Below are 20,218 nucleotides of genomic sequence, written 5' to 3'. Positions count from 1 at the left end.
TTTAATCCAATTTATTATAAATCTGTATTAAGTATGATCAGTACAAGTATGTTCTGTGAATATTACAGCGATACAGGCTTAAAAATAAATGTGAACAATTGTCAGTTTTTAATATGTCAAGTGTAAAAATTAATTTCCAAAATAAAAACAATGAATATTTTTACTTAATAAATTCAAAATAGACATTTTAAACAGCATTTAAATTATATTTCACATAACATTTAACATAGAAAATGTGGTAGAAGTTACCTTTAGCTACTTTGTGTATATTTACATATACAGGGTGCCCCATACAGTGACACAAATCAAGCCTACCAACGGCCGAATAGATGAAACAATTGAACACCGATAGATGGCCATTGGTTCGTGCCTGACCAATGGTCTGGCCACCATGCAGTGTTCTGGGTTTTCTTCATGTAAACAGAATCCAGTTTCCACATAGGAAGTCCTGCTAGAAGTTACTCCATTGGCAGATCACCCATGTGTTCCGTTGCCTTACTCCGTCAATCCACTGACACAAATCTTAATGTTGACGTTTTAACGTTTTGTGAATAGAGTTACATTTCTCTTTTATATGTATGGAAACTTTTGGGACACCCTGTATACATATAAAATTACCTAAAGATAATGGATGTACTATAGATTGCGCCCTATGGAATTTTAGGATTTTGAGTATATATTTGAACTTGGGACCGAGACGAGTTCAATGATACCTTACTTTTGGAATGGAGATGAAAAATAAGAAAGTTATGATATTTACGATTTCTTGCTTTTCACAATGCATTCTATGCCATTTTAGAGTTTTCTACTAGGTGACGTTTGACTGTTCGTGCTCCCGACAGACCTCCTGGAGGGGGGGGCCACCGGCAGGCCGCTGAGTGTTTAACGTCACTAGTCATTGATTCACGTTAGTTCTTGAACAAAAGAAAAAAAAGAAAGTGGCATTCGACTGTTTGTGCAATTTTTTGCCTTTCACAGTGCTTTTTTTTAATGTGGTTTGCAGACTTTACCGCAAGATGGTGGTACTAGCAACTATGGTGTCGTCTGCATGATAGCATTAAAAAAGTATGATAACTTAAATCCTAGAGTCTGAACTATTGTACTGTACAGTACATGTAATTAAAAGAGGAATTTGTAAAAGGTACATGATTTTATACAACAGGAAGGGAAAAGGTTCAGTATGATCCATCCAGTATGATAACTTTCTTATTTTTCATCTCTGGTCCAAAAGTAGAGTATCGTTGAACTTGTCTTGGTCTCCTGAGTTCAAGTATATACTGAAAGTCCCGAAATTTCATAGGGTGCAATCTATAGTATAACCAAGGTAACTTTTAGATAAAAGTTAAGGAAAGGTTATTTACTGTTTTTTAACTACTTAGAGGGTAATTAGGTGAAATGTGATGAGTGACAGTGGTTCCAGGGTGAGGCATTGTTCTGTTTAGTATGGCAACCTATTGTAAAGCTTTAATGTTTCATGACTTGTGTAGTGTATGTGATATGACACCTATGCAAGAAAGGATTACTAGCACAGTATATACTTCATCCATTCTCTACAGGTGCTTTATATTGTTCATGAGTTCTAAGTATTTACTAATTTTTTCAGTGTATGTGTTTTGTATGTTGTAAGTGTTTGATACAGCTATGTCTATTATGTATGTTATTTTGTATCAAAAACATTCACCAAAGCAGAAAATCCAGAAGTATTTAAGAAAAACTTTAAAACACCTAGACAGGTTTGACATTTTCTAAGCGTCATTTAAAGATACAGAGATTAATTAGAGGGAGGTAGAAATTTTCGAATTAATCTCTGTATCTTTAAATGATGCCTAATTAGGGAGGCATGGAGATCTTTATTTCATCATTATGTAAACTTAAGTTTGACATCATCTATCACATGTTGGAGGTAAACAATAATATCATGCTAAATTTGGTTTTTCAAACTCCATTCTCTATCTTCTAAATTACTTTTCGACCTTAAGATAATGACTTATGTAAGTTTGTTGAAAACATTCTTTGGTGCTTTCCGGTTAGCAGGATGCCAGTCAACAGATGCAAGTTCTAACCTAACCAAATCTATTCTAATAAATTACCAAAATTCTTTTTTCATATGATTAATTTTTTGGGGTGTACTATAGATTACCACCTATGGAATTTCAGGACTTTGATTATATATTTGAACTCAGGGGACCGAGACGAGTTCAACTGTACCCTATTTTTGGATTGGAGGCGAAAAATAAAAAAGTTATCATACTTTTTAAGTTACCATACTTTTTTAATGCTCTTGTGAAGACAGCACCATAGTTGCTAGTACTGCCATCTTGTGGTAAAGTCTGCAAACCATGATGTCGGACTACGGTCATCTCCAGTAGGGTTAAACATGCGATACGAGAGCGGAGAGAGCGACGCAATTTTCGATCAACGTGCGATCACCATTTCGGTTAATGTTACTTATGGCAGCGAACATGGCGGCAGTTCCCACTGTTTGTGCTCCCGACTGACCTCCTGGAGGGGAGCCGCCGGCAGACCGCCATGTGCTAAATGTCACTAGTTATTGATTCACGGTAGTTCTTAAACAAAGTAAAGAAAGGGGGGGGAAACATCTACTAAAGGCAATTTTGACGGCAAGCGACGCAACTCCGATCACAATAGCGAGGCTGACTTAGCGGAGAGAGCGATGCGACTCCCTATCATCGCGCAATTGCTGGAAAAAAGTATGATAACTTTATTATTTTTCGTCTCCGGTTCAAAAGTAGGGTATTATTGAACTCGTCTCGGTCTCCTGAGTTCAGATATATACTCAAAGACCCGAAATTCCATAGGTGGTAATCTATAGTATTCCCATTTTTTGAGCTATTTTACATCTTTCTTACATTAGTAATCTTGTTAATTTATTAGAATAGTTTAGGTTAGGTTAGAACGTGTGTCCTGCCACCATTATGGTGCACGTAGATAAAGATTAACCCTAAATTATACGCCAAAGTTACAAAAAAAGTGAAGTTTTGTTATTTTGTTATAAGTAAAAAAAAAAGGTTTTGTATTTATTTAATTTATGTTTCTAATTAGATTTTTTTAAAAATTGCAAAATAAAAGTTTATTATTGCAAAAATTAGTAGAAATTTCAATGGTGTCTTGCTAACTGGAAAGTACCCATTTTTTTTTTATTAAGTTTTTTTCTTAAATACTGCTGGATTTTCTGGTTCAGTTTGCATTTTTGATATTAATATTAGTTATTAACCCAGTTCTCAGTTGTTACTACATTTATTTGTCAAAGAATGTGATGTCCAGTTTGTTATGACATATTGTTTTATCTATGACAGTCATAGTATATTTTGGGTGTTATTTTCTGTGATCATCTGAGTAGTGTATTTGTAGTATGGTTCCTGAATGTGTAGAATTTTGTGTTTGTACACAACCTTTTGTGTGTTATATTTGCTGTTTAGTTATGTCCATATAAGTAGTCTGTTTGTGTTAAATCTTATAACCTGATATGATGTTTTATATAGTCTTGTGCATGCTGTGGCATTTCTTACAGGTTTCACGTCTTATATGATGTGCTTCTATGAAGCACTTTTAATAAATTCTTGCTGTTCTGTCTTGTATGACAATCGTAAATCCTTTCATTTCTCCAAACAAGCATCCATGAGTCAGCCAGCAGTTTGATAATGTTCTGTAAGTGTAATTCTGGCTGAGATTATTAGGGTTCCTGCCATGAACCTCATTCCAAGCCCAAGACTGCCCGATGGTATCTGTGAGTTTTGTAAAATGCATTATTTATTGGTGTACTGTTTTTGTCTGTAAGAATTACAGCTTTGTGTAATTGTGATGTTTCTTCTTTTCTGTAGAAAAGCTCTCATTGTGTCTGTATTTGTTTGTATTGCAGGTTTAAAATATCTGTGATGCTCAATCCTCTTCCTTTATGAGGATGAGTTAGCCTTTCTAAGGACTACTTAGAGAAATGTTTGTTGTGTTTTGTTAATATTCATGTTCATATTTTCTTTTGGAGTTTTTCTAGTTTTGGGTGTGTCTAATATTTAACTCTAAATGAATATCAATAGGACTTCAACAGGCCAAACTCATTTAGTCTCTTGAAATCCTAAATATTTATAGACTTTGCTCTCATCGATGGGTTTAATAATGTCTCAATTTCTGCCTAGAAAATCATATTTCTTCAGGATTCTTTTTTCAATGTGGTCTAGGAAAATGCAGAACACTTTGTTCTGCATTTTTCTAGACCAAACTCCATTTGAACGTCAGTGGAGTAAATTTGTGTAACATCTAACAGGTGATTTAGCTGTGCTTGTGTGTAAAGTTTTATGTTGTCTATGTATGTACAGTACACAAGATAATATGCATTGTGTTGTTCTGTTGTGCTTGATGCATTCATATTTAGTGTTGTGTAACTTACTGGACATTGCATTCAAAGCCAGACAAAAACCAGAATGAACTTAATGAGTTACCCTTCAAAATGCCTTGCCTTACATGTAAAGTATTTCATTTGTTTTTGTGTGTCATGAAGTCTGAGTTGTAATGTTTTCTAGTATTGCATTGTATTTTCTAAAAATGTAATGAGTGTTGAATGTATTTTGTATAGATGTATTATATGCAGTAACCATGAATGTTGAATATTGTCAAATGTCATCCTATAATCTGTATATGCTACATGTAGGTTTGTGTGTTTGTTGTAGAATAACTGAATCTACAAGTAACGATGATGATTATTATTATTTTTATGTTGTTGAATTTATTTATGCAGGTACACGAACATTTAGATACAGGTTTACAGGAGTCAGGCTTACCTTCATATCAGTATGATTCACAGCTAGAAGGTGAAATTGTGACACCTGAAACTAGAGAGTCAGAATTTAATACTTTAGATGAACCTGTTAAAGAAACAATTGTGAGTAAATTTTCTCCTGTGTTTATTTAATTCTGACTTTCATTTTTATTGAATGTAAGAAAAAAATTTCTTATCAGTCAAGAATGTGGATTTTGTTAATTTCTCTGTAAATGTGGATTCAAAGAGAATGCAGTGCACTCTTTTTAATCCAAATCTGCACTAATTCTAACTTCACTTAATCTAAACCTACTTTATTTGTTTTTCTGTCATATATTCTAACTAAAAACAAAAGAAATTGTATATTAGTTTTTAAAAACATGACAAATTTGTTAGAGTTCTTAAACTTTTTTGATTGTCGATCCCTTCAAAAATCCTTGAACTTTTATTGACCTTTTCTATTTTTACTAGTAAACTTAGTAATAATAATAAGTAAATAAATCTGGTGATCCAATCTAAACACTTTTTCATAGAAAAGATCTGTTATAGTGCACAAATTTACATGTTGAATTGTCATCTCATAACCTGTTAGATTAATAATTTAGATTAATAAACCATTTTCAATTGACCCCCAAAAATACCTTATTGACCAATTTGGGTCCCATGTTAAATTAATATATACCAGTATATATATATACATTATACATTTTAACATTAATTAATATATGTACCAAATAATTAATTATAAATACAGTCAAATCTCACGTTTCAAACTGAGAGTTGTTTGGAAATCAATTTGTTCTAAAACTGAAACAAATTTTTCCATAATAAACAATATAAAATGGATTAATCTGTTTCCAACCCCCAAAACAAAACCTTTTTAAAACTTTTTATATGTATTTCATGCATAAAAATGCTTACAAATGCAATATAATCTATATACAGTAGACCCCCCGTATAACACGAATTCATATAACACGGTTTCCTATAACACGGCAAAAAAATTGCGATTGGGTTTGTATAACATGCTAAAAGAGACTCGTATAACACGGTAAAACATCATTGCCGACTCGTGTTGAGACAGGATTGGTCAATTCTGGACCAATAGTGGATGAGCAGCCGAACTACTTGCCGCTGTCCAGCACCAGGCGTATATAGGGAGAGTTTAGGTGGAAAAGTATTGATAAATTTTTATACAGTTCTTGTATAAAATCTTGTTCTTGTATAAAAATCTTGTATAAAATACAGTTCTTGTATACATCATTTACAGTATTATTCAACGGCCATAAAAATTATATTTCTATTAATAAATAATAATAATAATAATAATAATAATTACCATTTATTAGTCATATTAGGCAACAGCCTGTTATTACAGGGAGTTATAACATAGAATGAACATTGATCATAGTCATAATTATAACATATTCAGTTTTTATTAGTTAGTATTATTACATACAATGTTCGGATCAATTCAAATTCTTTCACCCTTTTAAGGATTGATTACAAAAGGTTTTTGTATAATTATATAATTTGTAAATCATAGCAGTATTTGCACCTTGGAAGAAACGATACATCTGATTTTCTTCTGTGATGAAATTTAATTGGTTTAAATCCATTTTAATTCTTAGTTCATAGCCTTTTTTACATCCACAGAAAACGTGATACTTAGTGAATAATTCTTGACATCTTGGACAGCTACTTTTGGAAATTTCATAGATTCTACTATTAATTATAACCATATTGCTATTTAATCTCAGTTCAATGAAAAACTTCTTGACTGTAAACAACATATTAGATAACATATAGTTATTATTGAAGAGGTAATTTAGCAATATTTTATACTATTTAGGCTCTCTTCTCTTATGTATTTCTTTGATATCTTGAGCTAATGAGATTTCTAATGCATTAGTTCTATGTATTATTATTAGTCTAATGCATGTATTAGTTGTTTCCTTATAAAGTTGCTAATTTTTGAATTTTCTAGTAATGGGGCTATAGAAACTCTGTATTCATTGATTATATTCTTCATTTGACTAATCCAGGTTTTTTTTTGAGGTTTTTGACATATTTTTTTTATACAGCAAATATAATAGTTTTGTTGGAAGGTTGTCATTGTCTCTGATCTTATATAGAAAATTAACAAATCTTTTGACAAAGAAAGGAACTAATCTAAATCTGTTGAGTTCAATTCTAAGAGCGTAACCAGCAATATTGTGTTCCAATGTAAACAGTTTTTGAATAAATTTATTTTGAATGGATTCAAGTTTCTTATAATTTGTTAGACTCCAAATTGGTGAGGCGTAGGATAACACATTATAAATTATAGAGGTAAACAGTCTAAAATGACTAAATATATTTTTAAGCTTAATATGTGTACAAAGTTTTACCATGTTATTAATCAGACAATTTGATTTGTGAACGACTTTTTTATATTGCTTTTCAAAAGTTATTGTGGGGGTCAGTATAATTCCCAAAAATTTTATCTCTTGTACTATCTCTAATTGTAATGTTCATCAAGAATGATGTGCTTTGTTTTTGCAAGTTTGGATCCATTACGAAATATCATGACTGAGGATTTTCTTGGATTGATGCTTAATTTTAATGTGTCGAAATATTTTTTGTATATTTCTAATTTTCCTTCGAAGACCTGCTGCTGTGGGTGCGACTAGTACAATATCATCCGCATATGCTATAGAGTTGATTACTTGGCTGCCTATATAAAATCCATTATCTTCTTTCTCAAAACATTCATTTATGTCTGCTAGGAAATAGTTAAAAAGATGTGGAGACCAAGGGTCACCTTGAAGAAGACCTCTATTCACTTGTAATTCTGGCCATTTCTTGTCAAATTGTTTAATGATTACTTCGTAGTGTCTGAACAATTGATCGATTATTCTAATCATACGTGTATCTGCTCCATTTTTGCTTAACTTCTCTAGTAATACCTCAATAACCACTGAGTCATATGCTTTTTCAATGTCCAAAAACAAGACAAAAACTTTTTGTCTTTTTTTTTATATAATTGTAATTGGATTAGTGTCGTCAATGAAAATAATGCAATTTGGGTGCCTCCGTTTTTTGTGAAGGCAAACTGTGTATAATTGAGTAATTTATTATTCTCTGTCCACTCATTAAACTTTTCTGTTAGTAATGATTTTCTTCCTAAGTTACTTACTTTATCTTTAGACATTCTGATATTATCAATAATTTCATTGTTATTTTTGTTTTTTGTATCCAATGCTTCACCTATTCGACTATTAGCATCGCCCCCAATTATCCACAAATCTGTAATATTAGTTCTCTGTATTATCTTATTTTGAATTTCTACTAAGATTCTCTTTTTATCGGAGTTTGGTGGGAGGTATATGAGTACAATTCCTATACGTGTTTCTCTCCAGCGTGAACTTAAATGTTGACAGAGTTCTAATTCAGCTAGGATGTAATTGTTATCAGCAATCCAAAATCTCAATTTACCTAGATTTTTATTAATCAACAATAAGAGTTTTCCAAAGGGTCGACCAAATTTGCTACTTCTTTGACCTTCACTTTCCAATACTAAGAAGGTTCGTTCTAAATATGTTATATCTTCTATTTTTAGCTGAATCAACCAAGTTTCAGACAAACCAATAACTGTATTGGAATTCAAATATCTATAAAATGTATCTGTGTATAGCTTTCTTTGGATACCTTGTATATTCCAGAATCCAAAACGAATTTTGGAATTACGTCTTTTTGTATATTCACCTTCTTTTAGTGGTAGTCCAACTACTAAGTTTGTCAGCTCTATTCTCTATCCTTGTTGGTTATTATTTTCTAGTATTTCTAGGTTTATAGAATCTTCTGTTCTTCGATTATTCGTGGAAATGAAGGATTTTTTGACATATTTATTTAATTGACCCATTAATTTAGACCTAAAAAACCCCTTACAAGTATCGCTTTTTGTAAGTGGAGATCGTATGTATAGATATTCTCTTCCTTTATATAATAATCATCCCTCATTATTATTTTAATGCCTTTGGCTTTTTCTTGTTGGAATATTGGTATCAAATTTTTTCTCCTCAATCTCGATCTTCTACAGAGATCTGTTTTGAATATAAGTTTTTTATGTTCGTCTAAATTTATTTTTGCTCTCTTAGACCAGAATTCTTTAAGTATTAAATTTCTATCATATGTTGAGGATAGAACTATTTTTACCATAGGCTTGTATTCATTATTAGTTAGTTTAATTATACTATCTATTGGACTATTTGTTATCCTTAGTTCTCTTGTTATAAATAGTTCGATTTCTTTTAGATATTCCGAAGTTTCAAACGGAAAATTAATAATTACTATATTTTTGTTCATTTTTCATTTAATAATTGATCTATTTCAAATTCTAGCTCACCTTTTGTGTGGGAATTATTCTTAGTTATTGAATCCATTTCTTCCAATTTTTGTGCAACTCTTTTGGATTCCAATTGGTAAACTCTGTTTTCTTCTTTTAGATTATTAAATTCTGATTTGATATTTTGTAATTCGGTGTTTAATTGATTGAATTTTTCTTGAATCAAATCGTATATGGATTTCAGCGAATATTTTTGTTCTTCTGCTGTTGGAATGTCTGCTCCTCGTGCGGTATGAAAGTAGTCTTGTATTTTTGGAGTTCTCCCATCGTTTAATTCCTCTCTATCATACGCCTGTTCTTCAGACAGAATTTCTGGACTGGAATCAATTCCAGATATACTTATTTTTTCTATAGCTTTAGGAATGACATTGCGCGGCCTCCCACGCCCCTTCTTTTGCATATCTGTGTGGCCGCCACGTTGAGGAGATCTAGACAAAGGTCCTGGGTTAGGTTCTATACCAGAAATAAGCAATAGGTATAATATTACTAGCAGAGAAAGACATTTTTTATACTTCCACTTCAATTGAGTTAGCATTTTTCCCCAAGAGCGAATCATTATCAAACAGTGTTGTATCAACTCTTCTCTTGAGATTATTGCGCCAACACCTTCGACAGTCGAGACACTCCCCCATATTTCTATTAATGATGTCTCCAAAGTTCAGCGAATTCTTCGCAGAAAGAATAACTTATCAGGAAATGCATCCGCCGTTCGATGAGTTGCTTCGCGACGAAAACAAGCTTAGGCAATGGTGTCTTCGAACGGTGCACACTCGGTAAGTAATCCAACAATTTTTTGTTTATAGCATAATTTATGTGGATTATTCCCAAAAAATTATACATGATTTGGAAATGTTGAGTCAAATTATTCTAGAGTCGATTAATTTTATGGAAGAAAACCTTTCAAACAGCCGTAGCCCTTAATTTGCACGAGCCGGGCTGTGATTGGCTCATATGTATAAGGGGCTTGTACAACACGGATTCATATAACACAGAACGTATCTACTGTGTTATAGGGGGTCTACTGTATATATATATAAATGAGGATGTTTGTTTGTTAGTTTGCTATTCATGACTAGGCCATTTGACTAATTGCTATGAAACTTGACATACTTCTAACTTAGATAATGTACATGGCACCCCAAAATATTAATTCAATTTTCTATAAATCAATTAATTTCTATCTACATTTGATTTTCTGGCTTTACATGTAGTGCCTTCTATTGGCAAAATATTTAAGAAAATAATAAATTAAATATAGTTCTTACAAAAAAGGATATAATTTTAAAAAATATATATTATATTCACTTAATTATTGTGACAATGATGTGGAGTTTTCTGGGTTTTTTTCATGTTAGTAACACCTAAATAAGGGCCAGCTTTACAAAAATGTCTTCCTGGGATGCATTCTCCTTGGCAGATTGCTCACATGTCTCGTTGCCATAACCAAATAAATCAAACTAATTTTAATAATCTTTCTATAAACATGATATTCACAAGGATATACTTAACTATCACGAAATCTGGACACTTTGTTTCTCCCCTGATTTCATATCCTCTTACTACCTTATAAGTCCATTGCCCAAAACTTCTTACTGATACTGCTAAAAGATGTAGAACATCTTTATGTGCTGTATGTGCAATGATTTTAATGCACAAAGTACAACTCACGATCTTTTTCTGTGCAGATATTTATTTTTCTTATTTATTATTGTGGCAACATTGCTTCATTCAAAATTTCCTGTAGTTGTAGTCTTTGTAATGTGCACTTTATGCACATATTGAGTCTTACTGTCAAATTTGCATCCACTATTCTTATGCCATAAGTTTCAAAAGTTTCCTAAGATGTTTTTGCTGAGCTATACTTTTTCAACCTGGTTTCATTAGTTTTTTTTTTATGGGGGTCACATAAAAGCAATTATTCTCACATTTTTATGAAAAATTTTTTATTTAAACAAGTTTTATATAAAGTATTTTGGACGTTAAGGTTAGCGACTTTGATCACAACCATCACAACCTGTCTAACATGGACTACTTTTCAAATATTAATAGTAGACTGGTATTAATTAATAGTCATTGAGCATCCTCTGTACCAGGAGGAGGACAGCTACTACTTTTAATCAAATTACTTTGACTCTCTACCACAACAGTCCCTTTTTTCTATCGGACAAGTGGTATGGTGGCATTCAAATAGGAAAATTACATAATACAGGTTACTGGCCAGCACAAAATATGATTTAAGTGGTTTTCAAGGGTGCCAAGTTTGAATATTTGGTTTGTTTTTTGCAAAATTTGATTTGTTGTCAGATGACTATTTGATATTTGACTGTGAATGGAACAGTTTCTTAGAGGTAGAGAAAAAATTATGATATCTGAAAGCATTCAAGATACCACATTTTCAATTGGTGTCTGCTTGACCAATAAAATTCTGCCATTTCGTACTGTTCGAGTATCATGATAAATGTGACGATGGTAGGCTAAGAAACAAAACTTGTGTTATGGTTTTTGTTTTAATATTTATTATATATATTATAGTATTTGATTTATATAACTATAAAGGTTATCTTAGATTGTTCACTTGGTACGATAAACCCTTACCTAACACATTTTCAAAATACTTTGTTCCTCTACTGTACACAATTTAAAGAATTTTTAAAATGCATTAAATTAAGCACTTGGTGTTTTAAATCTTTACATAAGATAACATTCGTAGTTATATAAATCAAACACTATAATATAACATAATATAAACACTATAATATAATATAATATAATAGAAGGGTTAGAAATACGAAAGGATCTAATAATCTTAAAGTTTGTTGTTATTTTTTGCCCAAGCAACTCTGGGTTCATCTGCTAGTAATCTATGTATATCGAATACACTAAGGCAAAATTTATTTCCAGTTCATTAAAATACTTGCGTATGAAGTATATATGTGTTTTATACATTATTTTGAAGCTTATTTGATGTAAATAAGCTCTATTTTATTTTACTGTTTCATTTCACTTAAAATAATTAGAAGTGAAAATATGTGCAGTTTTACTCTTCCTATAGTAGTGCTCTTTCCTGCCATTCCAGCTATTGAGTTTTCCCCATTCAATATAAAATTGATTCTGAAAATAATTTTTCAAGTTGTCATTTTTTCATGCATTTCTGATTATTTTTAAATTTTATGTTATTAACAGAAAGTCTATTGTAATAAAATTTTGATAAGACGTACTGACATACTTTCCTTCGAATAAAATGGTGTATAAGCAGGAAAGGACTTTTATGGGGGATAGACAAAGAAGAAACAAAACATTATGTTTGATTAAATTTCATTGACTTAGGAATTTATTTCTGCATGCACATCAACTGTGAAAGTTTTGATATGCTTATTCGAACCTTTTTAGAGAAATGAAGTCCCTGGGATATACAGAAATGTGTTATTAGTATTGGGTTGTTCGGAAAGTTCGTAGCGATTTTTGATAGCCGACAGTTGAGACACCGATTGACGCAAAAATGATTAGAATTGTACAAACCAATGAATATTACGATAAATGACCTTGAGACGCGTCCGTTACAAAAAAACCGTTAAGATTATTCAAATAGCGTTTAATTTGGCTCATTGCAAAAATGGATGCGAACAACGTGCATTATCGACACTTGTTTCTTTTCTTTTTTCGTAAACACAAAAATGCTGCACAAACAGCAAAAAAGATATGTGATGTTTATGGTGGGAGTGCTGTATCAGAATCAACTGTTCGAAAGTGGTTTGCAAAATTTAAAACGGGTAATTTCAGCCTTGAAGATGCTCCTCGCTCAGGAAGACCTCCTGTTATTGAAGAGGACCAAATCAAAGCATTATTGGATGAAAACCCTCATTACACAACTCGAGAGATTGCAGACATAGTGAAGTCATCAAACAGTACTGTATTTCAACATCTAAAGAAGCTCGGATACGTGAATCGTTATGACATTTGGATACCTCACGACTTAACGGAAAAAAACTTACTGGATCGCATCTCCATTTGTGATTCTCTTGAAAAACGAAATGAAAATGACCCTTTTCTGAAGCGTTTAGTGACAGGTGATGAAAAGTGGATCATTTATAACAACATCAGCCGAAAACGATCGTGGGGTAAGAAAAATGAATCACCATTAAAAACTCCAAAGGCCGGTCTTCATCCAAAGAAGGTCATGCTCACTGTCTGGTGGGATTGGAAAGGAATCCTGTACTATGAGCTGCTTCCACAGAATCAAACAATTGATTCTGATAAGTATTGTTCCCAATTGGATAAGCTGAACATGGCAATTAAAGAAAAACGTCCGGAACTGGCCAATAGAAAAGGCATTGTGTTTCACCAAGATAATGCCAGACCTCACACGTCTTTACGAACACGCCAAAAATTATTGGAACTAGGCTGGGATGTTTTACCCCACCCCCCTTACTCACCCGACCTTGCCCCGTCAGACTACCATTTGTTCCGTTCTCTACAAAATTCCCTTCATGATAAAAACTTTGATACTTTGGAAGCTTGCAAAAACCACGTGGATCAGTTTTTCGCGGAAAAAACTGGAAAGTTCTACGAAGAGGGTATCATGAAGCTGCCCCATAGATGGCAACATGTCATTAAAAACAATGGCGCATACATAATGGAATAAAAGTATATTTTTAGTATTAAAACAATTTATTTTATTTCTCTTAAAAATCGCTACGAACTTTCCGAACAACCCAATATTTGTTAGAATTAATCAGGGACATAATTAAATCTATTGTCTATCTATACAGAATATTCTAAGCAAAACTTATTTTTAATTTGTTATAGTACTAACGTTTTAAACCAAGAAATTTTATATAAATAAATTTATTTGCCTCTTTATTTATTTGTAACTTGACACCAATTTTTCTTTTTCTGTCTCTATTATATATAACAGAGGGAAAGTATGGTGATTGGTGAAAAAAATGACCTCCCAAGATTTTTACGTTTTTGGACTTGGGACCTTGAGACGTCAATAAATGCAAAAAATATCGGGGATTTTCTTCTATGTTTGTATGTGTGTGGGGGACACAATTTTGTTCACCCTCTTTGAAGCTTAATAATTCCTATGCTTTTTGTCAAAAATTTGTGAAATTTTGCAGGGAGGTTTGTGTATTAGGGAGATTGATGCTGTTAAATTTTGATGTTTAAAGATTGAGGGGTGGAGAGATAAAGGAGGTCACGTGTCTTATCTCAAGTAGGATTGGACTTAATTATGATTTTACTCATTATTAACATTTACAATTTTTTATAAAACCCTTCCCTACCCTCAAAATTAAGCTTTTTGCTATTTTATAATAATTAAAAATATAAAAAGTTTTTAATAATAAAATATAATAACAGATGGTGCCACACATCCAGTTTTAAATGTTGCCAGGAAAGTTAAGCAACTCATTGCTGGATTCTTTTCAGCATATATTTCGCTGAATACAATTAGTTTGATCAGATTAGGAAGAGTGCACTACATATATTTTTATTATTAAACTTCTTGAATATAATGGATACTTATGGATACTTAATACATGGATATTATATGGATATTAATGGATACTTAATACATGGCTTGAGTTGATTATATTAAAAATTAAAATATTATTTTATGTTTTATTGAAATAAAGTGTAGTAAAATGACATTACTAACTGAAATGAAATTTAATGTTTAACATAAAAACATTAATATTTTATAAACTTTAAATAATTTACTGGTAATTTATAGTTATAATTACATTGAAGTAAAAGATATGTCAAAAAGAACAATTATTTTATTTTTATTTTAGAAAAGAGATCTGAAAGCAGTTGGTTTGAAATTTTTTCATGTTCTTTATCCTAAACAGAAGAAAGCTTTATTACAAGATTGTAAGTAAATATATTTCAATTTTAATTTTAAATAAATATAAGTATTTTATGATATTTTAATATTTATGTTGTTTTAGGGGATCTTTGGGGTTCACTGATACTATGTGTATTCCTGGCACTGTAAGTTAAATTTTAAAATTTATTTAATATTTACATGGATTTAATTTGTTTTACACACACGTATGCACAGCATATTTCTGTACAGAATAAGAGCATGATCTTAAAGATGGGCAAAACGGCATCATATTCTACAAAGTACCTAAAAACATTTGCTATTTGAAGAATACTTTTATAGTTTCAGAAGTGTTTTTATTTTTAATAATAGTTATCCACAGAGATGTCATTGAATAGTTACTGTATCAATACATTTACATTGACGCATTAGTGCAGTTCTCTTATTAGCAAAACAAGAGCATTCTCTTACATGCAAAACAGGACATGTGTTTCAAAAATGCAAAAATGAGCAATTTTTAATATAAGAACATGCTCTTATTTGCTATGGTAAAATTAAATTGGCTTCACTGACTCACTCAATCATTCATTGACATGACATTTTTAAATGGAAGCAGATCTCTTACTGAAAAATTAAATAGTCTAATAGAAAGAGAACCTCCACAATATTACTGGTAAAATGTCTAAAAATCAATTATTTTATATTTTATGAGGTATTAAAGTAAATGCTGGATCTATTAAAAAAAAAAAAGTAACATTTTAAACAGCAATTGCCTATTTTTGAAAAATGTTTTATTCATTCGGTCATTATTTTAAAGTGTTTTATTTCGCCTTATTATTGTTTACTTTTAATTAAAATTTCCATTAATTAGAAAATAACTGCAAATAATACATGAAGTATTTCTATTAATTACAAAAGTATATGGAAAATATACTTCAGGTTGAGATATGTTTAACCTGCTGATCACTGCAGCATTTGGACTTACACCAATGTAGAGAATATCATAAAGTAACACGAAACACTGAGGTTAGACTACTAAAGGCAGTTAGAAGTAGAACTAGTATATAATAAAATTGGGCAGATGAATATTAGCCCATAATTTTATTACATACTAGGAGGAGTTTATATCTGTAATGTTGAATTCTGCATTAGTTTGTAAATATTATTTTAAATCTTAATCAGTAGATGAGATAATTTTATATGAATTATGTAAACTTTCTATTTTGAAATTGATTTATACAGAGTGTAACTGAACTCTGCCAATATTTTAGGAATAGATTCTAGGGTCAAAAATAAGCTTAAAATCCTCTATAAATGTTTTTCAAAATCCACTTGGTTTTCAAGATATAGACTTCCAAAAAATCAAATATGCATCTGCATCTGAGGAGGATATTTTGCACAGTTCTTGTACTGTTTGAATAACATTTAGTTTTTTACAACATTAAAGTAAATTTACATTGCAAACTCTTACTTTCAAACTATTATTTTTTACTGTAAAGTGGATTGATATTGCAATCTTAAATTGGATAAAATTTTGTTTATGTGAGATCCTGGGCTTCAATTTATACAAACTTGACTATTAACAGGGTCTGAATGACTCAATGTATTTTTAATGTGAAAGTAATTGTGAAATCTGGAAGTTAAGACCTAAAATTTCTGAATTATTTCACTCCTATTATAAACGACTTAATCAACAACATTCCATACCCGGGAAATTGTTGATTCTCGACGGGCAACGATCGCCCCCTAACTATCAACAAGCCGTTATTCCCTCGGATGCAGGTAGATCATCTTGCACGATGATTTACAGTTAGCGTCCGAGCTAGTCGTTTATTTAAAGTCCGGGAACACCTATGGCCCTAATAGCGATCCGTTTTCGATCACGTGACAGGTTTTCCCATCAAAAACTTATAAAAGACGCTTCCGTCCCCCCCTAAAGGGCTCTCCGATCGTCTCTCCATTACGAAGTGCACTGCGCCGTCGACCGAACCTGAAAGTTTCCTAAGTTTTTAAGTGCTGTTGTCCAGTCTACGAATTCTAAGATTCTACGTGCCATCGTCCCATTAACTGATTCTCCGTCATCCCGAACATCATTGTCACTTCTGAGAGAATATTCGTCTATTACGGACTTGTTAAGAGGTATGAAAATTAATTGTAAACTCTCTCTCTCCGGATCCCTTTTTGTATATGAGGGTAGAAGTGTAGTTTTGTTCATTTAGCTTTTAATAAATCTTGTTTTGTTATAAAATGGTCTTTCTTGACTGTTGGCTTCGCCTTATCGTCGACCCCATCCTTCCTCCTCCTCCACTCGCGTCATGCGTAACGCGCCATCGACGTAACAGCCATCCTTGACAAGTGAGTCGCCGGTAAAAGAGGTACGACTCCCTCTTACCTCCCGGGGATCTCACATATTGGTGTCAATCGAGTGGGGTTTCGACTTATTTGGCACCCCCCGATTTCACATAATAAAAGAAAAAAATTTTAGAAAAGAGACAAGGAAATAACAAGATGTTGACAAAGATAACATTTCCTTACTGACAACACACTTTCCTGAGATAGTTACTCACCCTGGAAAGCAAAAGAAAGAAATTTGGGATTGGTTGTTAACAATCTTCATCCGATATTACCAATTTTGGAAGTGTTCTGACTCAACAAACTGAAAATTTTAAAAGGATTTTTAAAAGATCACAAAGATCCAGTTTGAAGTTGTCGTCCAATTCAGTTGCTTCAAAAGAGAGAGTAGCAGTCCTCTTGTTTTGTTTGTCAACTAGTTCTGCCCAAGGAGGAGGCACATGATCTCTTCTATTTACAATGTCCAGTTTGGGGGTCATTCTTTAGTCTAATTCCACTGACTAGTTCTAGTCCAGTCCCTTGCTCCTCAACCATTCCAGCTGATACGGAAGTTGCCCTTCAACCCAATAACTGCCTCCCAGGAGGAGAAGAATAAACACAAACTTTGAAGTTAGGAATAATTGCTCTCATTAATGACATAATTCAAGAGAAATAGTCACCATTGAAGACATCGTTTAAAATTGAAGGTATTTATCCATGTGTGACTCAATGTAAACTCTTTCGCAAGCAGTAGAATTTAGTTGTTAAGATAGCCTTGAAGTAGAAATTCGATAAGAGTATATAAGTACAGTGGAACCTCGCTTAATGAGCATAATTTCGTTCCAGAATCTTACTCGTAATGTAAAACACTCATTAAGCGAAACAATTTTTCCCATAGAAATTAATGTAAAATACAATAATGTGTTCCATGCCGAAAAAATACTCAAATATTTTATGTATACCATTTATTCAAAGAAAATTATTAAATATACACTGTTAAGGAGCATGAATCATCCTCATCTTTTCTTCTACTGCTGAATGAACTGTGAGGAAGTGTAAGGGTATTCCTGCCCAGTGGAGACTGGAGACTTAAATCACAACCTCTCGACACCAGTGTGAGGACACCACTGTAGGTCTGTCACTTCTGTGTAGGGTTCGTTGCTCCGGCGCCACTCTCTTAGGGTCTACCTTAGGTGAAAAAGTTGTGACCCTTGCCTTGCCTATGATTTGTCAGGATGATGCGAGAAAGCCTTTGGGCTTTCTCACATCATCCTGACAAATCATAACTTTTAACGTATGGGGGTAGTGGTTTGCTGGACACAAAGATGACTCACACAGAGACTGTATTTACAAATTTTACCATGTTTATTTAAATGAAAACATGTTTACAGAAAAAGCTAAAGGCCATCCAGGTAAAGGATGTACTGTAGTTACAGTAGTTTCTGCAGAGGAAAGTTTGTTTCCATCTGTAATGCTGGTCTGCAGAGTGGTCCGCCGAGGTCGTCTTCTGTCCCCTTCCGGTGATGGTCGAGAGGAGATCCAGAAGCAGGAGGTCTCGCTGGACTCAAGGCAGGTGGAGTCATCTCCCTGTCCATAAGGGATGAGAAGTTTGGGTGATGGGTTGGTCTGAATTGTCATCAAAAACTAAGGTCTTTTAGAGAGCCTGTGTCTTGATTTAGTCTGAAGTGACCACAGCACAATCCCAAGTTGTCCAATCTTGCCCTCAATACCTGAACCTCCTCATGTCCTTGGGATTTTGGGCTTTTATAACCTTTATACCCGAAACCCCGCATTCTGGTTGGTCCAAGCGATGGGTTCTTGCAAACCTATTGGTCCCTGGTCTGTTGCTAGGGACGCAGTACTATTCGTTTGATGGTATTTATATTTAATGAAATATAAAAATACAGAAGATATAAAAGTTTTCTAATATCCATCTTCACAATTAACAGTGACACACCTTATATTTTTTTATTTATATTTATAGTAGTACTATTTTCTTAGATACTGTAGTTCTCTAAAAAAAAATCTATTTGAATGTTTAATTAATCCATGAATACTTGCAATAAAGAATCATTTTTATCTCTAATAAGCACCTCAGAGCATAAAAAACAAAATAATTCCAAAAACAGAAATGTAAAATCAAATAAGATTCATATAATTTGATACTAATTGAGATTATAAGAGATTAGGATAGTTAAACATCATTAAATATAAAGCAGAATGCTCATCCCAACATTTCCAAATTAATAAAGCATTTTGACAGCATTTTTCCGATAGTGAAGAATATATAGTAAGAAATTTCAGAAAATAAATGTATTATTGTGTAGTTTCAATTCATATAATATTAGAAAAATCAGTAACTTGGCTATAATAATCTATATAAAGCAAGTTGGTCTAAAGTTAGGTAGTTATGTTGTCATTTTTACTAATAATAATAATAATATAAAATTTTGAATTAAATTTAATAATCTAGAATTAATATTCTAGATTATTAAAAAGATCAATCTAGAGTGAAATTTGAGCCTGAAATTTCAGCTTAATGTGCAGATGCATTACTACTTATGCATATATGATCTCCATTTGATCTTTGTTTCTATACCAATTAATTTAACAGAGATAATCGTACAGGTCACTTTGCACACCAGTTGGGTATGACTTTACATCTATGATCCATCTTGGCTACCTTTAGATCAAATTGTTTTGTATTGATTATTAATAGTAGCTAAACTATAGCCTGAGATTAATCTGGTATTTAATGATTTTCTAACTATAAAGTTTAGGCTTATTTATATCATCTAACATTATTCAACTCTTCAGTTTATGTCTTAAATTACATGTAAATTGTAAAGCATTATAATTGGTAATACGTCTAGTCCTTATTTAAAGCATTTTCAATTAA

The 20,218-nt window shown here is 32.2% G+C and overlaps 2 protein-coding genes across 2 annotated transcripts in view; one reads left to right on the top strand and one right to left on the bottom strand.

Moving 5' to 3' along the window:
• LOC136975560 (uncharacterized protein B0303.7-like) overlaps positions 1-3,072 on the bottom strand; it is a 41,875-nt gene extending 38,803 nt beyond the window's left edge. Inside the window, exon 1 of the mRNA XM_067270642.1 lies at positions 3,061-3,072. The gene's annotated coding sequence lies outside the window, so the exon portion shown is untranslated. The remainder of the gene's footprint in view (positions 1-3,060) is intronic.
• Positions 1-20,218, top strand: part of LOC136975562 (protein YIPF6-like) — a 47,286-nt gene that overhangs the window by 79 nt on the left and 26,989 nt on the right. Inside the window, exons 2-4 of the mRNA XM_067270644.1 lie at positions 4,754-4,897; positions 14,957-15,035; positions 15,113-15,155. Of these exons, the coding sequence (XP_067126745.1) occupies positions 4,754-4,897; positions 14,957-15,035; positions 15,113-15,155 (266 nt within the window). The remainder of the gene's footprint in view (positions 1-4,753; positions 4,898-14,956; positions 15,036-15,112; positions 15,156-20,218) is intronic.

Source organism: Centruroides vittatus, unplaced genomic scaffold (genome assembly GCF_030686945.1).
Source record: "Centruroides vittatus isolate TY-2023 unplaced genomic scaffold, ASM3068694v2 contig_375, whole genome shotgun sequence".
In the NCBI taxonomy this organism is placed as follows: Eukaryota; Metazoa; Arthropoda; class Arachnida; order Scorpiones; family Buthidae; genus Centruroides; species Centruroides vittatus.
The sequence above is the reverse complement of the archived record's forward strand: the minus strand, read 5'-3'. Positions and strand labels throughout refer to the sequence as shown.